A 19436-nucleotide genomic window follows, 5' to 3' on the forward strand; every position below is an offset into this window, starting at 1 on the left:
ACAGAAAGTTCTGCAAGCCCGATTATGGTATCTCTGGGATTCATTCACTACTGCCTGCCCAGGCTGCCTTGTCTTTGTTCTCTGTTCCAACAACAAGTGCAGGATGCCATCTCTGATATTTGACAACTCTTCCTTCTTCCTACCTCCCACCCATCCATGACAGTTGACACGCATCTGAGCTCAAGCCATCACCATAACCCTTGCCATCCATCCACCCATCCATCCAAACCAACTTCACCTTCAGATACTTTCTCCCTACCAAACCTCTCATTACCAAAACTTGGGCCTCTGCCTCACTCAACCAGACCGAAAATGGACGGAGCAGGGACCAGAGGGCGCGGAGGCCGCAGCACATCTGCCCGCGGGCACCGAGTCGAACCCGACAGCCCCCCACCACCACCCACCACCCCTACCCCCCAAAAATCTCAGCCCTCTCAGCCATCAAACACAACCGATACCACCCCCCGGCTCATCTCCGACATCAAAGGCCTCCTCACCCAGATCGAAGAGCAGCACCACTCCAGCCAACCCACAGCCCCGAGCTGGGTGACGACCGCCCGCCAGATCATAGCCGCCGGCGATGCGGCCCAGAACGACTCCGACCGCCGGCAGTTCGCCCACCAGGCCAAGATCCAGAACCTGCATGTCCAGCTCAAGGGGATCACGCTGGAGATCATGGGGTCACTGGCTCGGTTGGAGCAATTGAGGAAGGAGCTGGATGAGGCGACGCTGGAGGCTGCGAGGGGTTCCGACAATGCGTTGTCCAGGGCGACGCGGCTGGCGGTGGAGGTGATGGTCGAAGCGCACCAGGGAGATATGGAGGGGTGTCCGGTGGTCAGGAAGGAGTTGGACGGGCTGGATGATGTTCATGATCCCAAGGATGCTGCGGATCCCGAGTGATGGTCTTTGTGTTTTCTGGGTTTTGTTAGTTGAGTAGGGTGTGACGCGCCGAAGGGATGTGATGTCGGGCCGGGAGGCCGGGGGGCATCATTTTTGACGTGTATCTGTCCCACGTTGCTATTCTTGAGACTCCACCACGTGCTGTGCAGAACTAGGCAGTCCTGGGCACCAGTCAAATGCGGAAACAGTAGATAACCCCTTCGACTACTGGAAAGCGACTTCCGTGAGGATTATGTTATGGACATTCGGGCATCCGAAGTTATGAGACAACGGTATCAGTCATAAGCTCTAAATTCAACTTTCTAAATAGATACAATCCAAAGCCACCTCTGCATGCTTCACTGGAAGAACTCTTAAGAGAACAAAGAAAACCGCTCTATTATGGTCATTGCATGAGAATCGAACAGAAAGAAAGAATGATCAACACTTGAAGAAGTTCCAGAAGATATACATCCCAAGGGAAGGCGACGCGCTGGAAAACACGACACAGCAGAATCATACAACCCTGCCGTCTACACCCCATCAGACACCGGGATCAGTGTCAACAGACCACTGGCAGAAGGCACTGCCTCAAACCCCGCGGGAGGTAACTTAGCGACGAGACACGCAGCAGAGGATACCAGAGCGGCCGAGGAAGTAAAGCGATCCGAGGAAGCGGAACAAGGAGAGACCCGCGGTAATCCAGAGGATAACTTCGAAGTACCAGGACGTGCGGGTGGTGGAGGTGTTCTATTCGATGATCAGGTCAGCAAACAGACAAGCAGCAAGGTCACGGCGCAAAACTTACGGTCAAACACATCTTGTCCACACCAGTACTAGTGATCAGCAGCGCCACGAGTAAGTTACTGAACACCCACAGGCAAACCAGCATAGTACGGAAGTTCTTGTAGGCGTCGTCCAGACTCTTGCCACTTTCTTCCTCGGGTTCGATCCACGGGGCCAGCGCCCGCTTGACCGTCGATTCGAACTGGCTATCGATATCGGCTTGCGGTTTGTCGATTTCCTCGATGAAGTTCTGCTTGCCGTCATCGTCCTTCTTGGTTTGTACGGACGGCAGTGCTTCCGCTTTATCAGATCCCTTGGTACCCCAGGAAACGTCGTGCCAGTTGCAGAAGGCGTACACCATCAGAATGTTGATACCGGTGGTCATGCCCATGAAGTAGGCCCAGGAACTAGTCAGAATGTGCCAGGGGTCCATGTAGAGGACACTAGCAATGATGTAGATGCCATAGGTCGAGACGAGCGCAATCAAGACGATACCACCACCTGACGAACTAAAGAATGATTTTAAGAAGTCGGTGAGACTCTCGTTGATGTCGAGGTTGAACAATCCGGAGCTGAACGCGTTGACGACCAGGTAGAACGACAAAACCAGGACATAGATCTGGACCAGCGAGAAGTACATGAACGAGAGGGTGTAGGGGACGACAGTTCTGGGTGAAAGGTAAGCATCAAATCAAGCCGGGGAATCCGAACAGTCACTTACCCTTTCGGCCGATTACCCAGAGCCAGAATGAACTGCAGCGCGAGAACCCAGAGATAACCATATTTGATAAAGTTGTTGACAATAGGCGACGCTTCGTCTCCCCATGGCCATCCCTTGTTGCCGTTGTGAGAGCTAGGTGTACCCACCAAGTCCATAATGACGGAGCTAGTCAACCAGTAGGAAGCTGTGAAACAATGTCAGTTGAACGAATTCAAGCAAGTCGAAGCTATATGACAGGGCATACCGAGAGAGAACCAGGTCATGATGAGCTGAATGACGTTGTAGATCATTTGCAGGTGCAGGAAGAAGAGACGAATGATGCTGTGACCACTGCGATAGATCCGACCGAAGTGCATAAGCGAATACAGACCAGCAGCAAACGAACCGTTCAGCCAACGTCTACGTTGGCTGATAAACTCTGCCGCTCCTTCCGGAACGTCCGTCTCACCCTTGGATGCCTTCACGTAACTCAGATGCCACTTGAAACCAGCCTTGGCCACAAGTTCGAAGCAAAGAATACGATCCTCAGCCAAGAACATGTTCTTCTTGAAGATGTTCATGCCGTCAATACCCTTCTTACCGAGCCGTTTGGACAAGGTGTGATCTCCGTGGAAGTACTGCTCCAGCGGTCGGCCCATGATTGCCCGGTAGCGGTACGCAGAGAAGGCACCGGGCAAGACACTGACATAACCGAACGCGCTTTCGAGGGGTTTGTCCAGAATATTAGAGATCTTGTACTCAAAGTTCTGAGCGGCAACCAGGGGATTGAGGACTTTGCGCCATCCCTGACCCAACATGGCATGGATCTCACCACATGAACCACCGAGGGTCTTATCGTTGTAAAAGGCCTCCCATAGCGAGAGCAGCGACTTGGGACCCGGCTTAGTACCAGCGTCCAGCAAGATAACAACTTCGGGGTTGAGAATTCGACTGAAGGCATTGAACAGCCAGCGGTGAGAGTTGATCTTCTTGCTGTTCTTCTGCTTCAAACAAAAGATCATCTGCACGGGGGGCAGATTGGTCGACTCATTGCCCTGGGGACGGATCAATTGTTGAGTGGGGGTGACAGACAATTGAGTGGTGTATTCGAACTGTATGGAGGGAATGATTGTCAGTCCTTCTTGCCTTGTTCACTCAGATCTGAGACAGCCGCCGGGTCCATCCGCCCGCCTTCCCGCAGGGCGGTCGCAAATCAGGTAAGTCACTTACCACATGAGCGACGGTCTCCCGTCCGTCAACGTCCTTCTTCATCACTCCGTCCTGATAGATACCGATTGTTGCCAACACATCCAGCGTGTTCTTATCGCACGGATCGATACCATCGAAAACGAGACAGACCACAATCTTCTGCCACGCCGGTCCACCCTTGTTCCAGAACTCGGACTTCTTCAAGTTGACGATATCGCGGATATTCTGCATGACACCGTGCAGGGTACGCGCCGTCAGGACCTTGTCTTCGTTATAGTATGTGATGGCGATCAGCAGTTCGGTGTGCCGATTGTAGATCGCGGGCCGCAGGTTGTAACCGTTCCGCAACGTGAACTCGTCAGGATCACACGTGGCCGCCGTGTCTAGAGTGATCTCGGTCAGCTCCCCCTTTCTTACTCCCTCGTGTTCGCAGTGCACCTACAGCGCATGTGTGTGAACTCCTCCGCAAACGCCTCCTCCGCTTCTCGGTATTGGGGCTGGATCGCGTTCTGGATGGCACTCGGAACGGGGTAGTCGACACTCAGGACGGAACCCTGCACCAGGTTGATCTTTCTCGTTCCGAAGCGGCGGAGGGCGCCCGCGCGACTGCCGGCCTGGGAAGCGGGTTTTTCGGTGGTCGATCGAGCATCATAGATGTCACTCGACTCAGATTCTTGATAAGGGGGCGTCGCGAAGACCGTTGCGCCGGGGTCGTGTAGCGTGTACCGACGGAGGGAGTCGGTGGACATGGCGGGGTCCTCGAATGGACCGCCATAGTGGCTGGATGGGTTGCGCTGCAGCAGGGACTGCTCCTGTTCCTCGTGCTCGTCGCTGTGGTAAGGTTGTTGCTGCTGGGGTTAGGCACAATGGACGGTCGCAATGGCTGGTGGGCCATCGATCTTTGCTGGTCACAGACAGAACACTCACATTGTGGGTGGGAGAAGCATGTGAGAAGTAACTGCTCTCACTCTCCTGGGGAGAATGACTCCCGTAGTTATGTCCTGGCGTACCCATCTTGACACGAGTGGAAGATGGGAGGCCTGTGAGGATGTCTGGACAATTGCTTTTGAACAAGCAAAGGTTAAAGGAGTTTATTGAACCGGGGAGGGGCAACCCAGGCAGGGACAGTCGGACACCAAAAATAACGCTTAATCAAAAGAAGAAGGATAAAAATAAAAACAGAAGTGCCTGGGCGAAGGGGAAATGAGATTATGGCAGAGACCAGCAACGGAACCACGCAACGCCAATGCTCTTGGATTGGACGGGGGCCTGGGTAAACCGACAGTTCTCAAGTGTGGATACGTGCCCGAAAACCATATATAGGGGGCAGGAACAGTGTGCTACGGAAGCAAAAGGGAGGCTGAGAGTCCAGAGGAGCAATGTCTAAGCCTTGGGATGGGACCGTTGTGGCGATGTCATTCGACCAAGAGGAGCAGTGTCCGTTCACTACGGTTGGAATATCAAGGACCTGGTTGTTCGACTGGGGAGGGGGGCGACACAGGCAACAAGAACTGAGGCCCCCTCCCAGCCAACACCGGGAATCATCCAGGAGGGCAGAATCTGTTTTGGCCCGCCGGCAGGACGCAAGACTGGGGGTTGACGGTGCGCTACAAAATGAGAGGCATGCTCCCAGCTGATGGGCTTCTGTCAGTAGCGCATCCGAGACGAGATCTTTGGTCGTCAGCTATTGGGGATCCACTCGAGCAAAAATCCTTTTCCGGGGCGCAGGGGGGAACACAGCTGAGCAAACAACGGGTCGACCACATTTAAAAGCGACCATTTCCCTCGAAAATGACGAGGAAGACGAGTCAATTTCGCAGTCGCATGACTTATAGCATGGTAGCCAGCACTTGAGGCGAGGACACATTCCTGTCAGCGCATAATTGCGCGCAACAAATGCGAACGACCATCGCGAGATGAACTCGGAGATCGATCACCTCGTCGAGAAAATTCGTCGGCAGGTCAGAGTTTCCGGATCGCCTGTGGTGGAGTGAAGGCAGCAGCCGGGCTTCGCCCATTGGCTGGCAGAAAAAGGATGCCTACAACCAGAAAAAGTGTCGGCGAATTTAGCAGAACAGACTATCGTAGCTAAGACCGCGTGTGGTTCACGGGTGGTTCCGATAGAAGCCAGTTGGAAGGCGCAATCAATCCCAGCAGGCTGTGGACGCGCAGGCTGTGGAGTCCGGTCCGAGAGTATCTCCGACCAAGCGAGTCATTGTCGCTGCCAATTGGTCAATGGCCGATGTCGGCCAGACGTTAACACCGAAAGTTCCCCCACAGCGGAGCCTCTTAGTCAGAACTAGTCGGCCACGCAAAATTCCATTTTCGGAACAAACCATCAACAGTTCACCAGAGAAAGGGGGAAACTCAATGCAAAGCAAAGTGAATAGGGGGGACAGCAGAGCGAAATTCAGAACCCGAGGCCATAATGCAGATCTCTCTCTCTGTCTTTGCAAAGGGCACTCGGGTTGCGTTGATCACTCTTTTGACTTCAATTTGAGGCATGCGCTGGAGAAACAATGAAATCATATTCGGATGGGATGATCGAAACCATGCATGACAGCCACGCGACAGCTCCGAAACTGTTGTGGCATCAAGGCACTGTCCTTCCTCCCTGAGCCAATCGCCGTCCAGAGCGGATATTGATCCGGGTCAGGCACAGACAACGCAATCATCATCATGCGCAAATACCAACCATGGGAGAAATCGACAAAAAGACGTACTCCGGACGGGATCCGTCTTTTATATAGACTCCTGTCTGCTTTGCTTTGGCGCCGACCTGTCTTTCGTAGGTAATCACCTCATGGAGCTCCTGTCCCGACCACTGCTGTCGTCCGACGGAGACAATGCGGTGGTTTGGGTACGCCGAAGCCGAGTGATGGTAGATTGAAGGATTGGTCCAACCAAAGTCCGACCTGCCCGGATCCACTTGTCTGCGGATCATCCACCGCCATAGCGCGCCATCACCGACAATGTCTCATGCATATTCCGACATAAACTCTGCCCATGATGCTTGTTTTCTGCAAAGCGAGCGTCGCTCATCCTAGAATGCGAGGAAAGGCTTGAAGTGCTATTTAAAAGATGTCCTGATGATATGGTGCGGCTCGTAGCGAGGAGAGGGTTCGGATATGCCGGATATTCATATTGCCCTCGACTTCGAGACACTGGCATCCACTCGGGCTGAGTGAAATGAGCTTTGGACATGAGTGACGACGATTGGTACCAGCAGAGTGCCACCATCCGCTACTAATCCACTATCTGATGTCGGCATTGAAGTACGGTTTAAGAGTAGCGAGGAACGCCAGGAGATCGGACGTGTGCGTCAGATTCGCAATCAAGCATTCGACCCGGTCATAATCTCGTTCGGCGGGCTTCGTTCGACCGATCATAGAAGAAAGCATACTTCTTGATGGCTCGACCGTGTCCGAAACACTTCGAAGCATCAAACTGTCAGCATCGCTGCCATGGCTGTGAGACTATCCATCAACCCATCCCCGACCAAGGATGCGGGGGCGATACTTGTCTTCAGACCTGAAGCGAGCATGCGAGTGGCTGCAGGCTTCCTCCAAGAACAGCTTGAAGATGGAGTATGACGCAGCCCTCCGCGTCATCAGCAGCTAGGCCATGGCCGCCATGCTCGCTCAAAACGGCCCCATCTCTCTGGTTCAGGTTGGTGACGCTAACGACTGTTTGGCTCTGCGTGCGTCGTACTTCTTGTCACGACCATCAGATTTGAAAAGCACCTAGAAGTCGACAGTACATCAGCTAAAAAGTCACAGAAGAAGAGCCATGATACGATGCTGGTGTTGCTGGTAGGAACGATGGAGACTGCGATGCTGATGGTTTGTTGATCACCAAGCGGGCTGTGGGACGACTGGCCAATCATGCCAGCCTTAGTGTAGAGGTGATCTGCTGGGCCCGCTTAGTCACCGCTGATCGCACTTCTTGCATCACGTGCCGTTTCTCTTCTCTAAGGCTGCAAGGCTGCAAGGCTACACATATCACACCTCAGGCATCGATTTTCTCCGCCCTTGGATTCAGCTTCCATGAGAGCACAATGGTGTCCGAGGATCTCGTGCTTGATTTGGATTTCGGTTTGTAGTAGAAATCGTCTAGTGAGATGCGGCGAGTGTATCATTTCTCATGGCTGCTCTCTTTGCTCGTTTCTGATCACCTGAATGCCGCTTGTCTCCCGCTCGTTTGGACTATATATAGTCATGGGCTCCACCTCAATTAAGAGAAACCAAAACATCATCACCAGTACCTCAGGATGGAAGGCCTGCGAAACAAGGTCTCAACAGACTCGCTCCGTGTACAGATGGTGCTCTTGATATGTTTCAGCAAATGCCGTTCTGTGAAACTCCCCTATACGCCTGGATTCCGGTCATACCCTGAGTAAGTGATATGTGGAGGTTCAAATCGGTTGTGTAATCTACATTGCAGAGAAGCTGCATTCAAACTGATACATGGATAAATCGACCATTGATGCAGACGTAAGTTCCGATAGAGTTAGCATGCTGGACTATGTGCTGTGACTGCCAGAAGCAAGAATAAACACACACCTACACCTACGCACACACCGGTCTCTTAGCCGTACTTTTGCAAGATTCTATAACTTCAGGTAACAATGATACCACCTGCATACCAAGTAGAATTAAATTAAAACAAGTCTCACATTCTAAGTATATACCACATTCCAAACCTACCGATCAATATGAACAACCAACCCGAACCAGCAGGTACCTCTACTCCGAGCATAAACAGTCCACAGCAAATAGTATACACATTCAGATCCAACACCCTTCTAGATACTCTGCCCCGTCCACAGAACCTACCCCCTCATTGGCCTCTCCGGCACCTTAAACTCCGGCGGCACCACATACTCTCCCTTACAGCTCCCCACGGAGCACCTCTCCAACCCGCACCGCCCGTACAGCCGGCAATAACACTCCTGCGCACTGGGGCACGCGACGCGGTTCAGCCGATCTAGATCCACGAGCCCCGGGGCCAACTCCCCGTCGGGGCGGACGGCGCTCTGCTTCACGAACAGGATGTGCCAGACATACGACAGGATACGTCCGGCCACGCGATCGTCCGCCGGCGCTGGGATCGCTCCGCGACGGTTCGTGGGCCGCACGTGCATCCCGTCCAGCAGCCACTGGCGCAGCGCGATGTACTCGTCCTGCGAGTGCTGCCAGACGTTGGCGCGCGCGACGACGAACTGGGCGCAGCATTGCGCGCGGACGGGGTCGTTGCGGCCGAGGAGGACCTGCACCTGCGCGTGGGTTTCGTGGGCGCTGCTGCCGGGGTGGCCGAACAGGGAGGCCAGCGCGCGCGGGAGCGCCACGTCCGAGGCCATGCGGGCGCTCCACGGCTCGAGGACGGACTGCAGGCGCAGCTCCAGGCTGCCCTGGGCGGGCTGCGTGGTCGGACACGTGCCCACGCTCCAGTCGCAGCGGAGGTTGTGGTACCCCCACGGCTGCAGGGCGGACGTGAGGTTCAGCGCGGCCAGGAGCGCGGCGTTGTCGTACTCCCGGTGGTCGTTGTGCCAGGCCCAGCGTGAGCCGTGCACGAACACCATCCCCGCCGCCGGGAGGTGGTGGTAGTTGTCGATTAGGAACGTCAGGTACCCCATCGCCTCGTGGCCCCGGTTGGCCGGGACCTGGAGGTGGGTGGCATCCGGGTTTTTCGGTGCTGCGGCATCCGCAGTGTAGAGACAGAGGTGGTACTGCTCGCGCAGGGTGTCGAGCCAGGCGGAGTCATCGCTGGTGACTCGCGAGACGACGAGGGCAGGTTTCTCGGTTCGCTCGAGTCCCGGGCAGATTCCCCGAGCTTCAGGAAGCTGGGATGCGGTGGTCCGGTAGGTGACTTTGGTCCAGGCGAAAGTCCGCCCGGGGGACGGGGGTTTGTTGAGGAAGAGAATCAGGCTCAGAACCGCGATGAAGAAGGCCAGCTGAATGACGCTCTTGCGCGTGCGGCGTCGCATTGTCGCTGATGCTTACAGCGGAAGACCGATCGGAGAATGTCTAGCGCGATCTCATTGGCATCATCGCGGTTGGCTTGGCGTGAATGGATTGAAGCAATTCGGAAGCGATGGGAGAAAAGTGATTATTAATCGAGATGGATCGAGGGCCACTTTTCGGAGCCCCGCAGCGACCCGATAGGCGCGAGGCGCGGGGGCAATCCATCGCTCCAGGGGTCTCTTAACTTGGGAGATAAGGTAGGTTTCATTGCTGGCCGGTAGTTCAGGTGATAGAGAAAATCTGTCCACGGTGTGTAGGTTATGTTCCAGGAAGAAATGGTTCCGACCGATAATCGGGCTGACTGCTGCGGGGTAACATTCCGCAATCCAATCCACCTCCCGCACGGGATGAACCAAATGGCATGCGTAGATCTCTCATCTTAGAAGGCCGGAAACGCCGCGAAATACACCTTGTAATACGACATCTTCCACTCTCCCTCCTGTTGGACCAGCTTCATGATCCCGCACCACTCCGGCGTCACACTGCGCCCGTCCTTGAGATTGTAAGTGACAGCGCCTCGCGCCAGAAAGGTGTCGTTGCCCAGCGGATCGATCGAGACGACGTGGTGGCTGCGACTCGCAACGTAATCCCAGGTAGATGCAAACAGTTGAATCAAGCCTAGCTCGCTCAGATTAGCGAGGGAAGTCTCTCTCAGGCTGGGCCTGTGCACGTCGGTGTACGCCGGACGTACCTGGTCGGTCCGATACACCATGCTCCCCCATCTGCACCACCGCATCCGGGGTGAAAAAGTCGGCGATGGTCTCGACAGCCCCGTCGACGTCGACGGCGGTGTAGTAGTCCTGGATCCACTGTTTGATGGTGGTATCGTCGAAGGAATCGGGGTAGGTTGGTTGATACATGGCGCGGTCCTGCGTTGGCGAGCAGGGGTGTTGAGTCTAGTCTGGTGGAAAAGCGAAGATATCGTGAGGAGTTCGGCTGCTGGAGCTCCGAGACGAACGAGTGAGGGGTATCAACTGGGCCATGTGCATCGGCGTCAAGGACTTTTATGGCTGCCGGAGCGCCATTCCTGGTTAGCGGGGATGCTTGTTCTGTCTCACCGAGAAAGGAAAAAACCGAGCGAGATGCGCAGTTGGAGCCATCGAATGTGATCCATCATGCAGTGGTCGACTTGGCTTCCTGCTTAGCGCCTGCCTTTCCCGATCGAGCATCGCATCGTGGGCGGCGCTTGCGTTTGGTAGTTGCTGCGCTGCATACTTGCAGCAGGAGAAGATCAACTCGGCAATTGCGAGCGATGGGATCTTGATGGTGGATGAGATGCAAATTCAAGTAGATGATGCTACCTACCTAGTAGTGGCATACTACGCTTGCACCTCTAGCGTTGGCGCTTACTGACAGCCAGCGCCGGGCATGTTATTCGGCCGCCACGATTGCTTGTCCAGATTGGCTGCAGCAGTTCCAATGATTGTCAATATCACATCCACGGTGAATTGCGAATGGGTCAGGTACCGGGAACCACGAGAACATACTTCGCTGAAAGATAGGCGCCGCCTCAAGCATCAATAGTCTGACCGTCCTTGAAAGTGGCGCATAAATGTGTGCCGCGCCATAGCCCAGCCTCATTGCTTATCACACAATGTAACCACAACGCTCGTGTGCAAGGATGTCACAAAGCAGCCCCTGTCACCTCATCAGCATCCGATCGACAGTTCCTCTTGTGTTGATGACCATGTGGAGCCGAGGAAATATCCCCCCGTCCATCATGCTCCGAGTGGAGCGATCGGCAACGATCAGCGAGAGGTTCATCCCGTACAACAACATCGCGATCGATGTACAGTACCCGTGTAGCTACCTCGATACAACACTAGGTATACCGAAGTAATGCAGAATAGAACACCCCGAGGAGCTCAGCTCAGCTCAGCTCCAGCGGAGGCGCATGCCTGTGAGACCAGGCAACAAACCACCCACCCCGGCCATCGAACGCCACCCTCAATAGTCCCGCTGTATATGGAGTAGATAACACTGCATCCATCCTCGCTCAGCAGCCCGAAAAAGAAAAGCCGGTAAGAATAGACCGCAACTCACACCACAGCCAACCAGCAAGGTCCTTATCTCCCTCTCACCAACTCAGTACCGGATGGACTACTGCCATCCTTCTGCACCCCTTCGCAGCAGCCCAGACCGTCCCACCCCCCGTAACACGAGCGAATTCGAAACACAACCAATCTATGCAGGAAGCATGTTCCGAGACCCCCAAACTTTCCGAGCAACAATACGAGCAAGGTTTGTACGGGGCTTTGTCTCCCCCCGGGCAGCGGGGTAGCAGGTGGGTTTGCAATTGCACGGGGAGGGAGGGGCATGTTGTGTTACCTGAGCCACATGCCTTCGCAAGCACATGATATTTCTTCGTTGCTTTTGGTATGAGCACCGATCGGTTGGTTTCTATGTTTGTCGACTCCTCCTCACCCTCACGTTACTTTTAGCCATTGATACACAAAGAACTGTATTAAGTTTGGGTATGGTATATTACTACCTATCAAGTCATGTATGTACTGTACGGGTAACCAAGGTAGACATCATCGACAAAAGAATCCAGGCATTCCAAAAAAAGGAGGAATTATAAGCGACAGGCGAACAGAACCACAACCAGAGCCAGAACCAACAAGAACAAAAAAAAAAAAAAAAAAAAAAAGACACAAAACCTTAGCATTCCAAATGACAGCTCCAACCCCACCAATTGCGGACTGTGGCACGAATTCCCCTATCGCCCTCAGCCTGGAAACTTTCATGGTCCTTGCATTTCCGAACAACGGTCGAATCTCCACAGCCCTAATCTGACTTCAGCTGTCCAAGCTCAGCTCAGCCCAGCGGGCTCTCTGGGGGTATTCTTCTGTAGCAGCAAAGCAAAACAACAATAGCAGCAGCGCATCAGGACTCGATGACGGTCTTGCTCAACCGGCCCTCCGCCTGGAGATGATTCCACAGGTCGCGACACGCATCCTGTAACGAGCGCTCCGCCTTCCAGCCCAACTCCACCGCGGCGCGGTCGGCAATCGCGACGCACGATTCTACATCCCCCGGGCGGCGGTCCGCCGTCCGCCGCGGAATCGGCTGGTGGCTGATCTGCTCCATGGTGGCGACGACCTCCGCGACCGAGTGGCCGCAGCCCGTCCCCAGGTTGAAGGTGCGGAACGACTCCACGACGCGGCCCTCCTGCGCCGCCGCCAGCGCTGCGATATGGCCGCGCGCCACGTCGGAGACGTGGATGAAGTCGCGGATTGCCGTGCCGTCCGGCGTCGTCCAGTCGTCGCCGTAGATCGACAGCTCCGCCAGCTCTCCCGTCAGCACCTTCACCACCACCGGCACCAGGTTCGACGGTGTGCCCCGCGGATCCTCGGCCAGGAGGCCCGACGCATCGCACCCGACCGGGTTGAAGTAGCGCAGCCCGATGATCGTCCAGCTCGGGTCCGAGGCCGCCAGATCCGACAGAATCGCCTCGCCGAAGAACTTCGTGCGCCCGTACGGATTCGTGATCCCCGTGCAGCCTTGCTCGACGGGCACCAGCTCCTGCCCGTCGGCGGAGTAGTAGGCTTCCGGCCGGTGCACGCAGTGCTCCTCGCGGAGGGTGCGGTGGGTCGCCGAGAGGGTGCCGTAGACGTTGGCGGAGGAGGAGAAGATGAAGGTCTTGATGTCGTGCTCGTCCAGCAGGGCCACAAAGTCCACCAGCCCGCTGATGTTATTCTGGTAGTACTTGAGGGGGTTGCGCAGGCTGTCGTGGACCTCCTTGTACGCCGCGAAGTGGATAACGCCCGTGATGTGGGAGCGCGCGGGGATCGAACTCTCGTCTGTTGTGCTGCTGCCGCTGGCGTGCGTGGCCAGGAGGGTTCGCATCGCTTGCGAGTCGCGATAGTCCATACACGCCAGTTCCGCCTGCGGACATTGGCGGGCCCGGCCCTCCCGCTCGTAGTGCTGTTTGGCCGCCCTCACGATCCGGTGGTACACTTCCTCGTAGCTGTTGCTGAGGTTGTCCACCAGCAGCACATTGTAGCCCGCCTTGAGCAGCTCCAGCGCCGTGTGGCTGCCGATGTAGCCCAGTCCCCCCGTGACGAGAATGTATTGCGCGGTGACCGCACTGACGGCCGGCAGCGCAGCTAGGGCCAGGTCGAAGCAATCCTCATCGCGCTCCGTCTCCGGCGTGGATGGGGCGGAGAACAATGGCGTGGGCAGAGGGGAGCTGCCCTCGGACGGGGGGCAGGAGGAAGTGACAGTCATCGCAGCGAGCGAAAACAAACGAGAGGAATTACGGAGGAGAATTGGCGATGGGCACCTACATAGAGAAAGACCGGGCGGGAAACCGAGGGTACCTGTAGTAAAGACGACGCTGCCATCCTCCCTCCATCTCCTTACGGCAGTCGGGAGGCAAGCGATGGGGGTGCATCCAGCCCAGCGCCAGCATGATTTCATCGCCGAGTCATTGAGTAGAAAAAAGAAAAAAAAAAAAAAAAAAAAAAAGAAGAGGAATTGAATAAAGAGAAAATAAAATGACCTAGCAGAGCAGTCCAGCGAGAGTCCGGCTCGGGTCTAGTAGCAGCAAGATCGCGATAGTCTGGGAATCAGCGTGGGTTTCTGGTGAAATTCCGTACACTAAACTACTAACTACTACTACTACTACTATTTGCAGGGCCGGACAAGGCAGGGTGTGGATGCTCGGTCTTGGAGAAGAGAGAGGGAGGGGTTAGTGGAGGAGTCCCGGAAACATCCACCCAGGGAATTCTTATGGTACCTGAATAGATTTCCTGTTTTGCATTTCGTTCAAGGGTCATCGTGGGTAATTCGGTCCCTTCCATTGAATCAATGGCCAAAAATAGGGCATTGGCGCCGAGTCTCAGCCTCTAAGAAATGGACGAGCCCAATCCCGCGGTGTTTGGTTCCATGTCGTAAGTAGCTGCTAGGTTGTATATGGCAGGTTTGTGTTCCGAGAAATGATGGCATTGCAGCTTGCATTCGCATCTCAAGTGTCTTTGAACTGTGCTAGCGTGGCCTCCATTCTTCCTCAGAAAGACCCCAAGTGGTTCCTTGCCCCCCAGTGAGTACCATTGGGAGAAGTTGGAGACCAAAGAGGGAAGAGGAAGAAAGGCCCAGACTGTAAGGAGGGCCCCACCAGGATGAGCAAGATGACTAGAGAGACCCAAAATGTTAAAGCAAAGATACATGACCAACGCAGTAAGACCAAGGCGAGGACAGACAGTCAAGGGAGTAGGCATGACTACCTATACTAAACATTCTAAGCCAACGTCAGCCCCAAATGTCTCACTGGTGCAGCAACAACGCATCGCTATGATCAGTATAAATGGCTGAGCGTGAGGTGTTCCTGCACTTCCAACAGGCAACATGGCGTGCTTCCCTGGTTGTGGCGACGAGATACATCGCTGTCCATCGTCATTCCAGAGGACTTGGTTCAAGGTTTTCGCCAAATGGACCGTCTCTCTGACGGGCCGGATCAATGAGCCAAATTGATACATCCCGAAAGGGCTCCATCCGGCTCCACCAACGCTAAAGCTTGGACATCCAGGCTACGACAATTTGAGCGAAGCGAGTATATGGTTGAGGAAAAAATACTGGGAATGGTCGCATGGCGACTCATGGTCGGGAAATGCTGGGTTGGGTCCCGCTGGGGGGGGGGGGGAGGGGGTTTTTCCTGGATACTCTCTCCACTGGTTCATGTTTCAACTTTCTTCCTAGTAGTGACCTAACTACATAGCTAATTTACTGGTCAGACTCGACCAACCGCAGGGCCTCCATCATCATTCCCCAGCTCTGGGGTCCAAAGCGCTCGTAAAAATCACCCGCAATCTCGGTGACGAAGATGTAGGCAGCACGATGGCGCAACTCTTGGACCAGGGGACGCACCTCGTCGCGCGGCACCTCACTAATCATGTAGCCGCATTGGAGCCGAGGGTAGTCAAATTGCGCATAGTAGCGCTGCACCTCATCGAAGCGATAGCGAGGATAGGGCTCTTCGCAGACAAGAATGAGATCCGGACTCGGATCGGCCAACTTAGGGTCAGGCGGCGTGCCCGGGTTGTGGACAACCTGTCAGGGTGGAAGAAGAAGGATGGTAAGAAATTGGCTCGGAAACAAACTAAGACTTATTCGTCTGGTTTCACACTGATAAGACAAATGACCGTCCGTGATAAAGGACCGTGCCAGTGCCACACGGGATAATAGTGTACAGAGTACGGAAGTAGTTACTGTGTTTGTACCCAGTTGTACGTACTGTATCCGTGCTGTATAGGCAAAAACCGCAGACAAGGACAGGACGGGATGGGAGGGGTCGGCTGGCAGAGAAAAACGAATGGACGGAATAGAATCGAATGAGATGCTTACCAATCGATCCCGAAGGATGCCCTCCACGGATTTGACATACTCGTGCAGTTTCTGTAGGTACTCGGCTCGCTCGGCAGTATGATGGTTGGGAGTCTCGTCGACCATAATGCCTCCTAGCCCTAGTCCTGGGCGCTCGTCGGTCGCCCAGTGCGCATAGCGATCGATTTCCGCCAAGGTCTCGGGCAAAGGCTTTCGGCAATAGTCAATACGGATGTAACCGATCAGGTAAACATTCGGATAGCTGTTCAGACGGGCCACTTCGCGTGCATAATTCGGATCGGGAGAAGGTATGTCCCCGGGGCCACTGTTGGGGTTGATGATCACCAGAAATTCCAGATCGGGATGGGTCTCAATCCTAGTAGTCGTGGTGATCGGTGGTTAGAGTGGGTAATTTGATTCCAAGAAGACTTCATTCAACCTTGGCGGAGAAAATGAATTCCATCCCCGATGATGCAGGAACCACGAGAAAAGAGAAAATGCAACCAAGGAAAAACTAATCCAGAGGGATGGGGCCGCGGTGTTTAGGCGAAGGGAGGCATCAAAGTCAAAAAAATGAGAAAAACAAAAATGGAGGGAACTTTACGCGTCATAAAGTGGATCCCAATTCTTGGGTAATGGATAGATATACAAAGGTACCAGCACGCCAGCCTTGGGAAGGGGCGTGGATGACATGGTTGGCAGTGAGCGCAAGAGCGGGAGAGACGATGGTGCAGGATAAGGTGCAAGGTGCAAGGTGCAGGTACACAGGCACAGAGGAGTAGAGGAGTAATCAGAAATGGCGGGAAATGGGGAGAGATGGGAAGAAGAAGATGATGATGATGGTAATGCTGTGATAAACCAGGTTTATTTGTCAGTGTTCCTGGTTCGGCTTCTTATAACTAGACCGATTATTAACATTCCAAGGAACGACGAGATTACGAGAAAGGAAGGAGGGTGTAGGAAATTAGGAGATTAGGAGATTAGGAGAAAAGGAAAATTGGATAAAAGACAACGTGGTTGTGGTTGAGGAAAAGAGAACCTTGGGAGGCTTGTGAAAAGCTTTCAGCCTACCTGTCAGCCAAGACCGGCACTCAACTACCAGGCAGCCACCCAGAAAACCATAAAAACCATGCCGATGACAAGACACGATGAGAATGAGAGAATGGGATTATTAGTGAGTAAAACATCAAAGAGGACCGTGCTAGTGCGCCTCTAGTGCGCTTAGTCCTCATAGTCCGCATAATTAGCCAGTTAGTCCGCAACGCTATCATGATTCCGTTGATTCCGTTCCTGTCGTGCCTTGGGCCAGAACCTGCCATCTCTTCGAATAATCCCCCTCTCAGCCCCCATCATACCATTCAACTGACCAATTCAATCGCATCCAAGCTTTCCTTAACCCTGTCCACCATATCTCTCACCAATTACCAGTGCAGGACGCATCCCGTCTCGTTTTCCCAAGGCTGTGGTGGGGCTCGCCTAGGGCCGCCGGCCTACTCGTGGGTCGATCGACACAATTCACACTCTCAGTGTCTCACACACAGTGCGGTGCGTGATTGCTTTGATCTATCGATTAACTCGGCATCAGGTCGATAATCGTGGGCCCCGCTGGGTCAAAACTCTCATAGTAATCTTCCGTCAACGTCGTCAGGAACAGGTACTCGGCCTTCAGACTCAATTGGTCCACCAGGCTCCGCAGCGTACTGTTCCCCATCTCGGGGACCGAATGCAGCATGTAGCTGTACCCGGTACGGTCGGACGCCAGCGCATTGAGCTTGCCTTTCTGCGTGTGGTAATCATCGTACGAACTCTCAAATACCACAGTGACGTCGGTCGTGTTGGAGTTGTAGCGACTATCCGGAATAGTGCCGGGATTGTGGATAACCTGAGAAAAGACCAGGAGAGTGGGACGTTAGCCGCTGGATCTCTCCCAAGAAAAAAAAAAGAATTCTTGGTTCCATCGATCCCAAATCCCCCTCACCCCCTCCTCGTTCCTGGATTTCTTCTGCTTACCATTCGTTCCCCTTGCAGCCCAGTGGAATTCTTCACCACCGCGTTGATGGTGTTCATATAATCGACCTTGTCCGCCGAGTACACGTAGGGCGCTTCATCGAAGAAAATTCCATCCATAGCTAATTCAGCCGACTGGTTCGCCCACCCCGCATAGGTTGATACATCGGCTAACACCGAGGAGATGTTGCGGGTCGCGTATCCGGTGCGCACATATCCCACCCGGCGAACGTTCGCGTAGCTCGCAAGGCGTTCGACCTCGGTGCTGTACGCTTCATCTGGATACGTGGTGTTCCCCGGTCCACTCGAGGGATTGATGATCACCGTGAAATTTAGATCGGGGCGTTCAGTGATTCTGGGGCGGAGGGTCAATGAGGGTCTAGGGTCTAGAAGGGAGAGTAAAAAGGCAGACAGGCCACAACTCACTCCTTATACAAGGGACTCCAGGTGCTGCTGTTGGTAGGGTAAATGTACAAAGGGTACAGCACGTTGCTCTGCTTCGAGTGATGCTTCTTCCGGGTCAGGATGACGGCACATGGCACCACAATGACCACGATCACCACTACGGCCACCGCAATGGCAATGGCAATGCACCAGGGCCGCCGCGGGCGATTAAGATTTGGGCGAGGCATCCATGCACCGGCTAGCCAGAACCGTGGGGAAACGAAACGGAAGTACGGAGGAGTGGCTCAGGGAGCAGAAGGGAAAAGGGCCTCCGGGTTCGTAGTCGCAGGTTTCTGGGGGGTTGGGACTTGGGACTTGGGACAGATGGCACACTGCGAAGGTTATAAAAATGGTGAAATCTCAATCCAGCCCAATTCGTGAGAGGGCTAGCCTAGCTTCCGACCTCGAAATGGCGGAAGAAATTTCTTTGTAGACGAGAATGCGATGGTTCTCGGCGTTACCTGTGCGGTGCTGGCATTGGCGGCCATGGCATCCAAGCATTCGACTGAGACATCCCATCGCCATCGCTTGATCGCAGTGGCTAGTATTCTTAGGTTCAAAGACGTGACACCGGAACGCAAGAAGGATGATAAGAGACCCGTAATTGTGGTCGAGTCAGACATGCAGCCCACCTATTGTTAGTGTTCTTTTGGAGCCACTAGTAAGTAGTCTGGCGCTGGAGGAGATTTGTTGGCAGCATCTCCTGGCTGGGAAGAAAATAACTGGGTCTCCCGAACCAAATGCAGTAGCAAATTGGATCTTACTCCAAAATAATAATAATAATAATCATAATAACAATCATAATCATAATTCAAATCAGGGAAAATACCCATCAAATATACCCTGAAAAAAAAAAAAAAAGAATAGGATCCAGACAAGATTACAGTACGCTACAGCTTACATTCATTCATTCAAACAAGCCAGCCTTTAGATCCTTCTCGTTGCGGGCACGCCGCCGCCATAGATAGAGAGCCATGTCCTGTACCTGCTATAAATAGGGTGAATTAAAAGTATTAGAGAGGCTGACACTCCCCCCCCCTGGTACCTCGCGAGTGGGATACGTG

At 54.1% G+C, this 19436-nt stretch overlaps 6 protein-coding genes across 6 annotated transcripts; 1 reads left to right on the forward strand and 5 right to left on the reverse strand.

Moving 5' to 3' along the window:
* Nucleotides 1-312: 312 nt before the first annotated feature.
* On the forward strand, nucleotides 313-900 carry BO86DRAFT_410931 (uncharacterized protein; the record flags this gene model as incomplete). Its single annotated transcript, XM_025674543.1, has 1 exon — nucleotides 313-900. The coding sequence occupies one exon, from the start codon at nucleotides 313-315 to the stop codon at nucleotides 898-900; it is 588 nt and encodes a 195-aa protein (XP_025526288.1).
* Nucleotides 901-1173: 273 nt separating this feature from the next.
* Nucleotides 1174-4976, reverse strand: chsC (chitin synthase C). Its single transcript, XM_025672364.1, has 7 exons — nucleotides 4502-4976; nucleotides 4017-4422; nucleotides 3596-3957; nucleotides 2631-3477; nucleotides 2387-2570; nucleotides 1688-2333; nucleotides 1174-1629 (listed from the first exon to the last, which is right to left on the reverse strand). The coding sequence occupies exons 1-7, from the start codon at nucleotides 4586-4588 to the stop codon at nucleotides 1492-1494; spliced, it is 2670 nt and encodes an 889-aa protein (XP_025526289.1). The 5' UTR covers nucleotides 4589-4976; the 3' UTR covers nucleotides 1174-1491.
* Nucleotides 4977-8405: 3429 nt separating this feature from the next.
* Nucleotides 8406-9560, reverse strand: BO86DRAFT_380520 (DUF3431 domain-containing protein; the record flags this gene model as incomplete). The annotated part of the gene is made up of 1 exon (XM_025670724.1): nucleotides 8406-9560. One exon carries the CDS (start codon nucleotides 9558-9560, stop codon nucleotides 8406-8408), a length of 1155 nt encoding a protein of 384 aa, XP_025526290.1.
* Nucleotides 9561-9976: 416 nt separating this feature from the next.
* Nucleotides 9977-10457, reverse strand: BO86DRAFT_380521 (uncharacterized protein; the record flags this gene model as incomplete). Its single annotated transcript, XM_025670725.1, has 2 exons — nucleotides 9977-10215; nucleotides 10289-10457. The coding sequence occupies 2 exons, from the start codon at nucleotides 10455-10457 to the stop codon at nucleotides 9977-9979; spliced, it is 408 nt and encodes a 135-aa protein (XP_025526291.1).
* Nucleotides 10458-12483: 2026 nt separating this feature from the next.
* BO86DRAFT_365068 (udp-glucose 4-epimerase) lies at nucleotides 12484-13827 on the reverse strand (the record flags this gene model as incomplete). Its single annotated transcript, XM_025670041.1, has 1 exon — nucleotides 12484-13827. The coding sequence occupies one exon, from the start codon at nucleotides 13825-13827 to the stop codon at nucleotides 12484-12486; it is 1344 nt and encodes a 447-aa protein (XP_025526292.1).
* Nucleotides 13828-15272: 1445 nt separating this feature from the next.
* BO86DRAFT_365071 (spherulation-specific family 4 protein) lies at nucleotides 15273-18795 on the reverse strand. Its single transcript, XM_025670042.1, has 6 exons — nucleotides 18355-18795; nucleotides 17932-18283; nucleotides 17497-17803; nucleotides 17007-17016; nucleotides 15943-16297; nucleotides 15273-15648 (listed from the first exon to the last, which is right to left on the reverse strand). The coding sequence occupies exons 1-6, from the start codon at nucleotides 18558-18560 to the stop codon at nucleotides 15322-15324; spliced, it is 1557 nt and encodes a 518-aa protein (XP_025526293.1). The 5' UTR covers nucleotides 18561-18795; the 3' UTR covers nucleotides 15273-15321.
* Between the last annotated feature and the right edge of the window lie 641 nt (nucleotides 18796-19436).

Source organism: Aspergillus japonicus (genome assembly GCF_003184785.1).
Source record: "Aspergillus japonicus CBS 114.51 unplaced genomic scaffold BO86scaffold_35, whole genome shotgun sequence".
NCBI lineage: Eukaryota > Fungi > Ascomycota > Eurotiomycetes > Eurotiales > Aspergillaceae > Aspergillus > Aspergillus japonicus.